The following is a 15,628-nucleotide window of genomic DNA, read 5'->3' as shown; positions in this document are numbered from 1 at the left end:
CATCAGATCTTTTAACACATTTGTTGAGGGAAGCATAGTTTCAGACTGAACATCTGCCAATAATCACTGATGAATGGACCATTAACCCTTTGCTCTGTGATGTAATTTTTTTCCCTTTTTAACATTAAATATAGAAACAGAAATAGAAATTCCCAATGTAATTTTTCTTAAAGGGAAGATCCAGTCCAAATACTTTCCCAATCTATCACATTTGTGATCTCGGACCGTAACTTCTTGAGAAATCCCAGCTACTGGGAGCCTAACCCATTTTTAGTGAACAACCATTCAAGTTTTGTGCCAAACTCATGGCACAAGATTTGTAAATTATTCCCATTTAAAAAGTCATCCAATACTTATCCGGTGCTGTATGTCCTGCAGGAAGCTGTGTTTTCTTTCCAGTCTGACACAGTGCTCTCTGCTGCTACCCCTGTTCATGTCAGGAACTGTTCAAAGCAGAAGAGGTTTTCTAAGAGTTTGCTGTTTGATCCACCAGCAGCATGGGGAGCTGACCAGATTGATATATAATTTTGTACCAAAGGATTCAATGTAATTTATTGATTTTAACCTCATTCTGGACATTTGTCACCGACTGGTTTTACATGGGCTGATTATCAAGATTTTACATGGCCGATTATGAGGAACATTCATTAAAGGCCCTATTACATATAGTGATTATCTAAGCACAGTACACAAATCCAATATTATGGCTGTGTTTCTAGTACACCTCAATAATCAATAGCCAAATCACAGAAAGGGGTGTAGGACATCTAAAATATAACTTTTAATTTATCTATGTTAAGAAGAACCCTACATACACAGACCAACAAACCACAAAAAACACACATATACAGTATGTAGCCACTATAATATATACACTGCTACCAACCAATATACCTTATACAACCTATTGGGTATGCCGTTCAGGTGCTTCGGAAAGTAGGGTTAGTAACATTGAAAATACTCACGTCAGGGTAGGGACCAACTCACCCTGTTTTGCCCTATTAGGATGTTAGAGTATGGCACTACCCCTGCTCGCACAGGGTGGAGCGGGGCACTCGCCCTAATAGGGGCGACCCCTACCCTGATCTACCCCTTGGTACACTCCCTATTACACCCTATATTATTAAGCGCAATTGGGCCGTGCAATAGGGCCCTAGTACCTAGGAGCAGTGGTTTAGCTCAATAAATTACAAAATTATACTGAATCTTTTTCTACAAAAAATATGTATCAATCTGCTCAGTTCCCTCTGCTATATAATATGCTGCTGGTAGATTGGATACATTTTCAACATGACAGGTTCTCTTTCAAGAGAAACAGAACAACAAAGAAATATAGAAGATTGTTGGCAGAAAAAGACCCCCTGGTCCATCTAGTCTGCCCTGCTGGGGTTGTGTCTGGTATTAAAGCTTACTGTTAGCGTGGAGCTAGCACTAAAATGCACTAAAGTGCTCCTTATTGGAGTAACAAACTCCATTGAGATCAATGGGAGACTCGAGCATTTAACAAGGTGCTCGCAGAGCGGAGGGTGTCTGGTTCCCCATTAAGAGATATGTAAAAGAAGATTTCTGTCAATTGAGTTTTAATTTGTCTTGCAGTAACATATTGCTTGTTTTAATTAAAAATTTTGTATTTTCATTTACACTTCCCTTCAGGGGATGAAATTAGAACAAAAAGATGCAATATGTTACTGCAGGACACATTAGAACTCCACTGACAGCATACCACCAGAGTTCTAATGTGTCCTGCAGTAACCTGAGCACTACGGTGTGCTAGGCGCCCCAATGAGCACTATGTTCCCTACTTATTGTAAATCCATTAATGTAAATGGGGTTGAGCTGCATAACCACACATATCCTGTGGACACGAGTGGCACTCTTTTTGGAAGTGAGTTGTGATATTTCTGGAAGAAAGCAGGCATGTTTTAATAAGCATGAATAATCCCTTTAAGGACAGTAGACTGGCCATTCTTTCATTTATTGGCACCTTGTAGGTATATTGATGAAACCTAGGCAGGTGCATTAATAAATACTGTAGTATATTTCTTCTACTGTCTGATAGATTGAGAACAATTTGCTCACGTTCTGGCTTGTGACTCCCACAAGTTTTTGCTGTAATTTGCCATTTGAGTGGATTTTATTAAATAACTGAAAAGATGCAATTATGAAAACAATACAACAATTTCCATCATCATTTCTACAGATGAATAAGGTCTCACACATAATCATACAACTTGATGACGGAGTGTCACATGCTCCTGACATTTAAAGCTATAGGAAACAATTGAACTATTGAGAAACCACTCCAGTAGCTGATGTCACATTTGAAGAAAGGGACACGTATGAGAGAAATTGTTATACAATGTCCTTGATCCTCAGAGAACATGTCTGCATATTTGCACATAGAAGGATAAATTATTTCTGAGAATATTCATATTGTTCAGGTAAATGAAAACAGACAATAGGAGAGATGTATCCCAACTAGTGCAAGGGATGTTGGAGTAGTTGACAAAAGCTACTAGATTCCAACCCTTGTTTTTTCAGAAGCCCTTGTGAAAATTTTCTGGAGAAAAATTATTGATGGCCTATGCACAGTTAAGGTTAGGGGTGTCAAATTGTAGTCCTCCATCTGTTTCAAAACTAGAATTCCCATCATGCCTGGACAGCCAAAGCTTTAGCTTGGCAACAGATGGAGAACAACAGTTTGACACCTGTGATATAGGCGATTAACCCCTTGCCTCCGCAACCTGTTTTGGCCTTAATGCCCGGGGCCTATTTTTCAAATCTGACCTGTCTCTCTTTATGTAGAAATAACTCTGAGATGCTTTTAACTATCGCGGTTATTCTGAGACTGTTTTTCGTAACATATTCCTCTTTATGTTTGTGGTATACTTTGGTTGACACATTCAGTAGTTTTTTGTAAACAACACATTTGCGCAAACATTTTTAAAATTTTTAGAGATGAGCGAACCTCGAGCGTGCTTGAGTCGATCCGAACCCGAACTTTCGGCATTTGATTAGCGGTGGCTGCTGAACTTGGATAAAGCCCTAAGGCTATGTGGAAATCATGGATATAGTCATTGGCTGTATCCATGTTTTTCAGACAACCTTAGAGCTTATTCCCAGTTCTGCAGCCCCAGTTAATCAAATGCCGAACGATCGGGTTTGGATGGACTCGAACCCGAACCAGGTTCGCTCATCTCTAAAATTTACGCTTCTTTATATTAAAAATTCTCTTTTCCTAAGAAAGATAGTCATAACCATAGCAACCTAGACACCCAAGGGTTAAAAGGAGGGGAGTTGGAGGGAGTGGATCTCCCTCCGGATTCCCCATAGACACTGTGGGCCCACAGACCGCGGTGCCTATGGGGTTAACTGCCGGAGAAAGCGCGACTCCCGTTCGGGCAGGGGCAGCAGATAGAGGCTGTGTGAGATAGCCTCTTCCTTCTGCCCGATCACTGCTAGGGACAGCGGGGGAGGCAGGTAAAGCATGACATTCCAGGAACGTTATAATGCAGGAACTACCTGCTTGACATGACGTTCCAGGAACGTCATTTTGGGGCAAGGGGTTATCCAGCTAAAATCTTTTTCTTTCAAATCAATTGGTTTCAGAAAGTTATATAAATTTTTAATTTACTTCTATTCAAAAATCTCAAGTCTTCCCGTACTTATCAATTGCCGTATGTCCTGTGGGATGTGATATTTTCTTTTCAGTTTGACACAGTGCTCTCTGCTGCCACCTCTGTCTGAGACAGAAACAGTCCAGAGCAGAAAAGGTTTTCTATGGGGATTTGCTGCTCTGGACAGTTCTTGTCTCAAACAGAGATGACAGCAGAGAGCACTGTATCAGACTGAAAAAAAAAACATTTCCTGCAGGACATACACCTGCTGATAAGTATAAAAAGAATTGAGATTTTTAGACAGAAGTAAATTACAAATCTATATAACTTTCTTAAACCAGTTGATTTGAAGAAAAAAAAAAAAAGGTTTTCACTGAACAACCCCTTTAACCCCTAGACAACCATGGGCGTACCTGTACGCCCTGGGCCGCCTAGGTGTGTTCAGAGCGGGGCCATTTGTAGCCCGGGAAAGTGACTATTAGCGGGCAAGGTCCGATTGCTGTGCCCTGTAATTAAGTAATCAGATTCAGCTGGGGGTCTGCGCCGTAATGGCGCTGATCCTGGCTCGGCGCTTAGTTGTTTTCGGCAGCAGCCGCAAGCAACTGAGGGCTGAGCTCATTGATCTATGCAGTATAACTATACTGCATAGATCTCAATGAGAGATCAGTATACTTATACTAGAAATCCCCCGGGGGGCTTCTAGTATATATGTAAAAAAAAAAGAAAAGTGTTATTAATAAAATGCCCCCTCCCCTAATAAAAGTTTGACTCACCCCCCTTTTCCCATGTTATAAATAAAAATAAAGAAATAAAGAAATAAACATGTTTGGTATCGCCGCGTGCGTAGTCGCCTAAAGTATAAATTTTTTTCATTCCTGATCTCGCACAGTAAACGGCATAAGTGCAAAAAAATCCCAAAGTGCAAAATTACACCTTTTTGGTTGCATCAAAATTGTAATAAAAAGTGATCAAAAAGTCACATATGCGCATTTAAGGTACCAATAGAAAGTACACATCATGGCGCAAAAAATGACTCCTCACACAGCCCCATAGACCAAAGGATAAAAGCGCTATAAGCCTGGGAATGGAGCGATTTTAAGGAACATATATTTGTTAACAATGGTTTGAATTTTTTACAAGCCATCAGATAAAAGAAAAGTTATATGCTACATATCGTTGTAATCGTAACGACTTATATAACAAGACAGTTTTACCCCAGAGTGAACGGCGTAAAAACAAAAACCCTCCAAATAAAAAAAAATGTTTTTTTTTTGTTTTGTTTTTTTCAATTTTACCACACATTGAATATTTTCCTGCTTTTGCAGTGTATTTTATGAACAAATTCAGCCTGTCATTGCAAAGTGAAATTGGGTTTCTAGGTAGTGCTATGGCCTTTTAAGCACAAGGAGGAAAAAACAAAAACGCAAAAATTGAAATTGGCCCCATCCTCTGAGGGTTAATAGCTGTTCAGCGAGGTGCTCCTATTCACTTCAATGGGAGCTGAGCTGCAGTTACATGACGCTGTCACTATTCCATAGTGTCTACTGTGCGGAACAGGATTTGCATTTTCTATTCATTCCATTACTATAGGCTGGAGATGGCAGTCTCCAGGAATACCAAATATCCTCTCTGTATGCTTCCCTTTCTCAAAGACATTAGGGAACATGGGGGAAAGGTGATTATATCTGATGTTAGGCTGCCCAGCTACAAAGCCCACACATTGCTTGTGAAAATGACTGGATTCCTCCAGAACGCATGTAGTTCAATCCCATCCATATTTTCCATAACCTGTGTATTCATGAGCGGGAAACTTAACCACTTCTCTTCTCTCAAGCGTCAAGACTTTTGGCCTTAGCAAACGGAAGAATTGAATATTAGCTGCAATGATGGATGTTTTATATTCATGTTTGGCGTGCCTTAGGTTGGTGAATGCATGCTATGGAACTTAGTAGTCATCCGGCTAGGAGAATGAAGAGACATGACACTACATACAATTATGTCCTGCACAAGCATCCTCTAGCATATCATTTGCAGTTCTGTGATAAGAGAAGGAAAGGAATTGAAGGGGTCTTCAGGGACCCTTTAAGATCTCTAAGAGTCACCCAGGGTCAGAGGCAGGAGATGCAGTCAGGATTGTAGCTTTGTTTGGCGTCAGCTGTTCTCCTCAGCGGGATTTCTTATCAGTCTAATTAGTAACAGATCGCTTATTCTTCATTTTGTTCTTTTTCGTTTCTATATTGGTTTTTCCCTTCGTCCTATATCATTATATTACATTATTTTTGTAATCTTTTTAGGCACTATAATCTCCAATATTATATCTTAAATTAATATGTTTTGTTCCTTGGCGCTCAAAATCTACTCACAAAGAAAACGTATTCGCTATCTTTGTTTGATGCTAGAGAGTGCAATGTCTGCCTGTGTGTACTTGTTCATTAACATAGAGAAGAAGCTTCTATTATATGGAGTGATTATCAGCCAAACAGGAAAACAGCCGGCAAATGGGCAAAGGCTTGTCTGCTGGCTGATTGAAAACCACTGTTCACTGTTCACACATTGTGATCAATGCTTATGTCACATATGGGGCTGCCCATGTTATACTACCGTAAGCCATCTTGCTGGCCATAATGATGAGTAGTGTAAGCCAAAAGTTTTATATAGATGTGTAAGCTGTTTCTGTGACATGCTTAAAAATATTTAAAATCCATTGGTATCAGAAAATTATACAGATTTATAAATTACTTCTATTTAAATCTCAAGTCTTCAGTAGTAAATCCCCATAAAAAACCTTTCCTTCATTGGACAGTCCCTAACATTGACAAAGGTGGCAGCAGAGAGCACTGTGTCAGACTGGAAAGAATACACAGCTTCCTACAGGACATACAGCAGTTATTAAGTATTGGAATTAAATTTGTGATTTTTAAGTTTTTTTTTTTTTAAATAGAAATAATTTACAAGTCTGTAAACAATCCCATCTGCATTATCAGGTTGAGTTCTTACCACACCAAGTCTGTATATCGTTCAATGACACCAGCTGATTTAGAAAAGAGTACCCCTTTAACTAATTTTTAGTGTAATATGAAAAGTGTATATATAATTTAGTGTAGAAAGCCGATTAACTCTTTAAAGTCGCATCCATATCCCATGTGCAGTGAGCCAGGATAGTAATAATAACAAACAAGAAAGTGAGGAATTACACATAGTAATGGATATATATGGGCAAACAGGCACCAAGCTCCTGTGCCAAGTGGTTAGAGGTGTGATAAGGTTAACAGCACTAGAAGGGGCAATCCTTTTTTATACTGCTCTCTATGTCTTATAAGAAAGGCTAAAAGGAAAAATAAATAAATCTTATTCATAGAAAGGTGCTTTAATAAAAATGATGGCTTCTGGGTTCTTAAAGCGACTCTGTACCCACAATCTGTCCCCCCAAAACCACTTGTACCTTTAGATAGCTGCTTTTAATCCAAGATCTGTCCTGGGGTCCGTCCGGCAGGTGATGCAGTTATTGTCCTAAAAACAACTTTTAATCCGGCAGCGCTGTGTCTAACAGCCGGGGCTTACATTTGTATATGCATTAGGCTGGCACACCCTCTCCTTCCCTCCTCCCCGCCCTCCTCATCATTAGGAATGATTTAGGAACATTAACTGCTGTTTAAGCTTTGCACTGGTGTATTAACGATCCAGCCCATGTGCCGGGCTGCCACAGGTGGGGAATGGGAAGCAATCTGCCTGGAGCATTCCTAATGATGAGGAGGGTGAGGAGGGACAGAGGGGTGGTGCCAGCCTAATGCATATAAAAATGTAAGCCCCGGCCGTTAGACACATCGCTGCCGGATTAAAAGTTGTTTTTAGGACAATAACTGCATCACCTGCCGAACGGACCCCAGGACAGATCTTGGATTAAAAGCAGCTATCTGAAGGTACAAGTGGTTTGGGGGGGGGGGGGGGGGAAGATTGTGGGTACAGAGTCGCTTTAAAGGGAAACAAGTAGTAGAACATATATATATATATATATATATATATATATATATATATATATATTGCAAATATTCTTTATGTTTATGTTGTATACCCCAGGAGAATCTCCCATATAAGTGCCAAATGTAAAGCATATGGCATACATTGCCTGTAGGCCACCAGGTTGACAAAAAGGTTTACTTTCCTTTGCAGAATGTTTTAGGCGTTGAAATGTGTAGTTTACTATGTTTTCCAATAAAGCTAATGACACAGTCACATATATCACATGTGCATTAGGTGAAAAGCCAATCGTTTTTTAATTGTAGCTTATAGATGCATTCAGCACATTTACTGGGATCACTCTTGGAGCATGTGATGAACTTAACAATAAAACAAAAAATGTGAATATAGCGTAAAACTGGGTCAGAGCCTGTGTTATGCTCCAGGGTTGGGAGAGACCTGTCATCATAGAAAGCAGATTGGGGAGGATGACAGGAGGGAATAAACCAGAGAACAATACTAACTAAGGAAAATGCATGAAACTCATCATGATCTTGGTGACAGGTTCCCTTAAAGGGTCTCATTACCTTTGGATAGCCGCTTTTAATTTAAAATCTGTCCTTGGTTGCATTATGCAGATGATGCAGTTATTGTCATAAAAAAACAACTTCCTTAAACTAGCAGCCCTGTGTCAAATTGGTTTGGCCTGAAGTGTCTGTGCCCTAGGCCTGCAACACCTCTCCACCCCTCCTCTCCACCCTCTTCTATTCATCACTTGTCTGAACACTGCACATGTGTTGGTTCCTTAATCAGTTTTCAGACAAGTGATGAACAGGAGGAATCCTTAAAGGGACATTCCTAATGACGAGGAGGGCGGTGAGGAGGAATAGAGAGCTGGTGCAGGCCCAGGGCATGGACACTCTAGGCCACACCAATTTGACCCAGGGCTGCTAGTTTTAAAGTTGTTTTTTAGGAAAATAACTGCATCACCTGTTGAACGGACCCCAGGACAGATCTTGAATTAAAAGCAGATATCCGAGGAAAGAAACGATTTGGGGGGGGGGGGGCAGATTGTGGGTACAGAGTTGCTTTAACTTTGCACTATTGCACAAATATATATATATATATATATATATATATATATATATATATGTATATATTTTGCTTTGTTCTCAAATGTGGATCATCCCTCTGAATTCCCCATCCCTGATTCTCTATGCAACTACTCTTTCCCTAGAGGAGATAATGAATACAGTTCAGGAATTCTAAGTTGAGGCATCAGGCACAAAATTTGAAGATTAAAAGCATTGAGTCATCCTATTACATAGACCTCAGTACCGTATGTCAATAAGTCCCGGCTGCTATGATGTTAAGGCGAAATTAGTCTTTTCATCCCATTATGATCATTTTTCTGGTCATATTGTAAAAACTAAAAGACAATATTCTGACCTAAATTACTTAACATCTTTCTTTACAGAAATGTAATGTCAGTCGCAGATCTTGTGAGTCTCTTATAAGAGGACCTGTCAGCTCTCCTGACACATCTATAATAGTCACTAACTTACATTCCTCATAAAATTATTCTGGAGCATCTTTTCTGAGAATTCTGCAATATGCTTCTTATTTCTCCTAAAAATAGTAGGACCGACAATAAATTACTATTCTTGACTTGTCAAGTTCCTACACTGTTGGAAGTGTTATTGGACAGTAATAAGCAGATGCTGCAAAATCATTATATTACAGGATATACAATAATTACCTGAGATGGGCTTCATAGATCTATAAAGAAGCAATTGTCCTGCAATGAGATGGGGGCGTCTCCTGGCTCTAACTAACAATATGTAGGGGTCTGAACATCCAGACCCCAACAAACTTTGAAAATGTCTTTGTGTTCAAATGACAGGGACAATTTGGTTAATGTTTACTATGCCTGTGCCTGGTGTACATTAACAAAAAGACACATTTTTGTGCAAACCACTTGACTTAATTCACCACGATTTAGGCATTAATAATATAAAAAAATTTCAGTTGATTGTGGCCATTAAACAGGTTGAAAAAATCTTGATTACGATAGCGTCCTGATCAATGCTGCTCTTTTCAATAGGCCAAGCGACAATCTAAGAATCGTCCAGGCAGCCACTTCCGCAGTTTCTCATGCCCCCACCCCCCCCATTTCTCCTGCTCCCTGTTTTTGGTTGTAATAGGACATAAAGCAATTGGGAACAAGGAGGAAGTGAGCGCTGAGCTGACAGGTCGGTGCTTGCTTCCTCATCTTAATTATGACTTGTAATATTATCCTAAGTCTACAGTAATTAATTATAGAAAAATCTGTGTCAGTGATTACTGTAGATTTCAGAAAAAGGTCAACATGCATATTTTTTCACTTCTTCTAAGCTGGATAGGAACAGCCATCAAAGGATTCCCCCCATCATCAACGACATCACTGACATTATTGACGATATCACCAATGACATCGTTGATGACAACACTGATGACACCATCGATGACATCACTGATTACATAATTGAAAACATCACTTATGACATCCTAAATCACATAATGACATCATTGAGAACAACACTGATGACATGACTGATGACATCATCGATGACATCATTGACATCACTGATAGTATCATCTTCTTCGATTACATCACTGATTACAACATTCATATAATCAACAACATTACTGATGACATCATTAACGTTATCACTCATGAGCCCAGCCATGACATAAGCAATGACATCATTATTATCATTATAACATAATCAAAGTCTTCACTGATGACATAATTGATGAAATCACCAATGACATCAATGGCAACTCTGATGATGAATTCAATTGAATCACTGATGACATCACCGATGACATCATTGACAACAATAATGACATCATCAATGACATAACTGATTACATCATCGACAACATCACTGATGACATAACTGATGACATCACTGATTAAATCATCAATGATATCACTGATAACATGACTGATGACATCATAGATGACATAATCATTATCACTGATGTCATCATCATCTTCAATTAAATCACTGATGACATCAATAACATCATCAACAGTATCACTGTTGACATCATCAACGTCATAATTTATGACATCAACAATGACATCACTTATGATGTCATCGATGAAATCACAGTTGACATCATTGACCACATCATTTATGAAATGATTGTTGATATCACTGCCGACATTGTCGATGACATTATCAATGACATCATGGATGACATCATCAACATAATTGATGACATCAGCGATAACATCAAAATCTGTGATTACGTCACTGATGACATCATTGACGACATGAGTGATGGCATCACAGATAACATCATCCACAACATTACTGATGACATGACTGATGACATCATCATTCTCAATTACATCCCTGACAAAATAGTTGACAACATCAACAACATCACTGATTACATCATCATCAACATGACTCATGGCATCATCGACAACATCATGGATGACATCATCAATGACATCACTGATTATTTCACTTATGACATAACTGAGGACAACATCATTGATGATATCACTGATGACATCATTGACATCACTGACTGTAATGGAGGAAAGGGGGCTCAACCAATGTATCTCACAAAAGGTGTGTCACTCAGTGTCTAGAATTGACCATACAAAACCCACAGAAGAAGAGAAAGGCATAATTAGAGTGCACTCCACAAACAATATACTAAATCACACATTTTATTTATTGAAAATCACATAGAAACACCAATAAACATGATTAAAAACATTAAAAGTTCCAATCAGGAACACAAGAATTCATGGTTACCCCCCCCCCTCCCCCAAATAATAATGGGTATATAACAAACAGGGGGCTGCTTGCAAATAATATCGCTACCATGATCGAGGCAACAATTAATAGTATGAATCAAAAAATGTCTAATCAATCAAAAGGGCAAAGTGTCAGACAAATAATATAAAATTCATGTAAACATATATAAGTTGCAAACATACATCAGTGCAAATAATTTCTCAATAAAACTGTCATGATGTCCAAGATTATATTAAAGTATAACCAACAACAAAAAACTAACCATAACACAGACAAATAGCAACAATGTTGTGATAAAGTGCACTGTGTGCCAGGTAAATAGCCAATATTAAAACTACCCATGACGCATATAAGAATTAGCAAAATTACCTGTCACAAAAAATAGTATATTGTTAGCAATGGCCTAGTTGCTCAAACAGTCATAGAGCAGCCATCCCTGGAGAAAGACTCCACGCATATCGTCACCCTCCAGTGACTTCAATTGACATCACTGATGACATCACAGATGGCATCATTGATGACATCATTGATAGCATCATTGTCATTACTGATTGCATCATCGTCTTCGATTACATCACTGATGACATCATTGACATAATCAACTACATTACTAATGACATCATCAACATCAGTGATCACATTATTGATAACTGATGTCATTGACAACATCACTGATAACATCATTGATGACATCACTGATGTCATCATCTATAACATAATTGATGACATTGTCAATGACATCATCAGCAACATTACTGATGACATCATCAATGACAGCAGTAATGACATCATTGACATCGACAACATCACTGATTACATCATTGACAACATCATCAGTTACATTGATGACATCAGTGATCACTGATCACATCACTGATGACAGGATTGAAAATATCACTGATGATACCATCAATGACATCGGAGTTGGCAAAATTGACATCCCTGATGACATTGTTGATGACATCATCAATTATATCATTAATGTTGTCGATGACATCATCAGTGAAATCATTGATTACATCACAGATGACATTATTGATGACATCATCGATAATATCACTGACTACATCATTGATTACAGTACTGGAAAAAAGGAGAAGTTCACTGATTACATCACTGATGACATCATCAACATCTCTGATGACATCATTGTCATCGATTACAGCACCAGTGACATCATTGACATCGACGACGACATCAAAAAGATCAGCATGCATATTTCTTCACTCCTTCTAAGCTGGATAGGAACAGCCATGAAAGGATCCCCCTTTTCCTCTTTAGGTTAGATAGATAGATAGATAGACAGACAGACAGACAGGCAGAACAACCCCTGGCGGAATTCCATTAGCTCCCCAAGGTGGAGGAAGCCGTAGGTCTTGTGCCCCTTGTTCTCTCTATTTCAGCTCTAGTCTGTGTCACCACTGGTTTTATAGTTCAGTACTGGCTTCCTCCTGGCAGATCACAGAATCTTATAGCATTCAACAATCCCATTCCAGAAGGGCCGTCGGGATATTTCTCAAGTATTTGTTAGGATTTGTGCACTCTGTAAATTCCCTTTAATCTCCCTGATACTTTACCCCCCCCCCACCCCCACCACACATCTGAGCATACACTGATATATTACTGTACATACACGATCACTGTACATTTCGGATTTACTGTGGAATGACTGCAATTTTTTTCTCAAACGTTTCAAGCTGTTTGTATTGTTGTAAAAGAAATGATTGCACTTACAGTAAATCGCTAGACTCAGGAGTAAAATGCACCTTAATGTCATTCTTCTTTAGGTCTCGGTGCATCTTCCTGACTGGCTTATGTATGTTAGACTATTATGTAAATCAACCTCATCTGGGATCAGTGTAAAAGACATTAAGGTTGGCCCAGTGCCCAATCCAGCAATATGGTTAAAATCAATGTGTCTCCTGACATTTACTTTCCTGAACTGTGCTGTAGCTAGTAGTATTTCCTCATCCATTTGTAGTGCATAATTAGGTTGGCCCAAACCCAAAAATTGTCTAATTTTACTCACCGCATTGGTGCACAAGAGTACCTGGCATCCACAAATAGGTCAGGAACAAAGTGATTGGAAGTCATGCATGGATTTTACCTTCATGTGGATGTATTTAGGGGACAATGGCTGTAAAACCTAATATAACGACAGAGATTAGCACTGCTCAATAGTTAGATGACTGAAATAAAAACCGAAGAAACACTGGAATTCAGGAAAAAGAATTAGTATTGCTTATTATACAACAATGGGTGCTTTTATATCAGCCTGATGGAAACACTACGTGGTCCGGTAACCAACAAAATTCGAAGCTCTCTTCAGTTTATGAAATTTTATAACAACACTGATGTACAAAAAATTTCTAAAATTCTTGTGTTTTAAACCATTTCATGCAGTTAGGCTCCAATTAAGCTTCCTACAATGGGGCAATTTTATGGGGGTATTGGTTGAATTTGAAAGGCTCCATCTTATCTGTTTAATTGCCCAGCGGTCCCATTGATTAAAATGACAAGATGAGCTACTTTGTACAATGATGTCAAGCAGTATAGGGAAGTCATTCTACATATATCGTGCAGCAGAGTAAATCTCTGCCGCAGGAAACCCTAGATCCAACTCTGCTCCCAATAACTGACTATCTATTGCTGTAGACAAAGCTCAGCTGCCACACTGACAGCAGAAGGTGACAGAAGTGGTAAACAGGATCCCATATGGTTGAACCAACCCATTATGGCAGAGAGATAACTGGAGCAAGGACCCCATGACAGGAGATAAAACTATTGGTGGTGCTCACAGTGTCTATTTATGGTGTATTTACCCTGGTTTGGTTTATGTGCTTCTCTATGTATCTCGAACTTAAATCTGGACTACTGTTGCTACACCATTTTTCTGATTACGGACTCTGACTTTTTGCTGTCCCACATCTCTAGTTGATCATTGTTACCAGAATCTTACAGAAGCTCTTCTAACTACTCTCCTGTTTTGCATCATTGGGACTAAATACTACATACTACACATCCAGCTCTATCTGACCACAGCTATAGGAATACTGACTAGTTTACTTTTTTATTCTGTAGTACTGTATACTTATACCCTATACTCTAACCAATCTTTGACATGAGTCTTGGGCCTAACGGGCAACACTTACAAGTACATACAGTATTTCCCCGGCATGTTGTACTGTTATACTATAGTGCCGAAACCCAACTCTCCATTACGCCCTTCCCTATATAATTTTGTATCTTTTACTTGTGCCCACAGCAACCATACCTACAACTATTGCCAATTGGCCTGCTAGATATTATCCAGGAAATCAGTCACCAGGCCAGCTAGGGTCACCTAAGTCCGAGTATCCATAACCAGACTTGCAGTTGGTTCTTTGAATATTTCAAGAAGGAGATCATCACAGGATACATAGCAGGGTAAGGAAATGTTTTTCATGTTGTGGCTTCTCACAGGTAAGGCTAGGTTCACACTGCGTTTTCAGCATCCGTTTAACGGATCTGTTTTTTGCAAAAAACGGATGCAATTGTGTGCATCCGTTTTTGATCTATTTTTCCATTGACTTCCATTTAAAAAAAAAAATGATCAAAACGGATGCGTTTTTTTTTTACGCACAATAAAGTACCGTTGACACTACTTTTTTGACCGTTTTGTCAGTTTTTTGACCGTTATTCAAAAGAGTCATCTGAATCCTTAACAGCTAATCTTATCTCAGGGCCTATGATCTTAGACAATATCTAAGGTTCATTTTGTCTTTTCTCTAATGTGAAAAGTTCTCCAAAAACTTGGATGCACATAGAATTGCATGACTGAGGAATAAATAAAACACAAGTGGTTTATATGATGTCATTGTTTGTCACAGGTGTGCTCCAAAGATAAATAAGGAGTTGGACAGGTGTGTGAGAAGACTTGATCCAAGATTTCTAACATCAAACACCGCTCGAGCCGGCCAAAAATATCCAGTGAAGTTTCTCAAGTTGTTTATTTTGGACATTAGCATTTTGAGGATTAGCAGAAACCTGACAGGATGGCCTGCAGCAAGACTCTGGATACTATACCTTATCCTTGGCAAAGAGCTGAGAAACCATGCAGTACTCATATATTAATGACCACCAAAGGATGGGGCTAAGGTAATGTAAAACATTCTTAGAGGTGAATCAATAATATATGATTAGAGACATGATACTTTGGCACTTTTCACTATCATATAAAGGTCCCTAAAA

General features: G+C 38.9%; 1 protein-coding gene across 1 annotated transcript; it reads right to left on the bottom strand.

Annotated features, from left to right (window-relative positions):
• Positions 1-9,926: 9,926 nt before the first annotated feature.
• On the bottom strand, positions 9,927-12,058 carry LOC138789323 (coiled-coil domain-containing protein 1-like). Its single transcript, XM_069967928.1, has 3 exons — positions 11,890-12,058; positions 10,573-11,162; positions 9,927-10,121 (listed from the first exon to the last, which is right to left on the bottom strand). The coding sequence occupies exons 1-3, from the start codon at positions 12,056-12,058 to the stop codon at positions 9,927-9,929; spliced, it is 954 nt and encodes a 317-aa protein (XP_069824029.1).
• Positions 12,059-15,628: the final 3,570 nt, after the last annotated feature.

Source organism: Dendropsophus ebraccatus, chromosome 4, assembly GCF_027789765.1.
Source record: "Dendropsophus ebraccatus isolate aDenEbr1 chromosome 4, aDenEbr1.pat, whole genome shotgun sequence".
NCBI classification, from domain to species: domain Eukaryota; kingdom Metazoa; phylum Chordata; class Amphibia; order Anura; family Hylidae; genus Dendropsophus; species Dendropsophus ebraccatus.
Note: the sequence above shows the minus strand (reverse complement) of the source record. Positions and strands in the feature narration are given on the sequence as shown.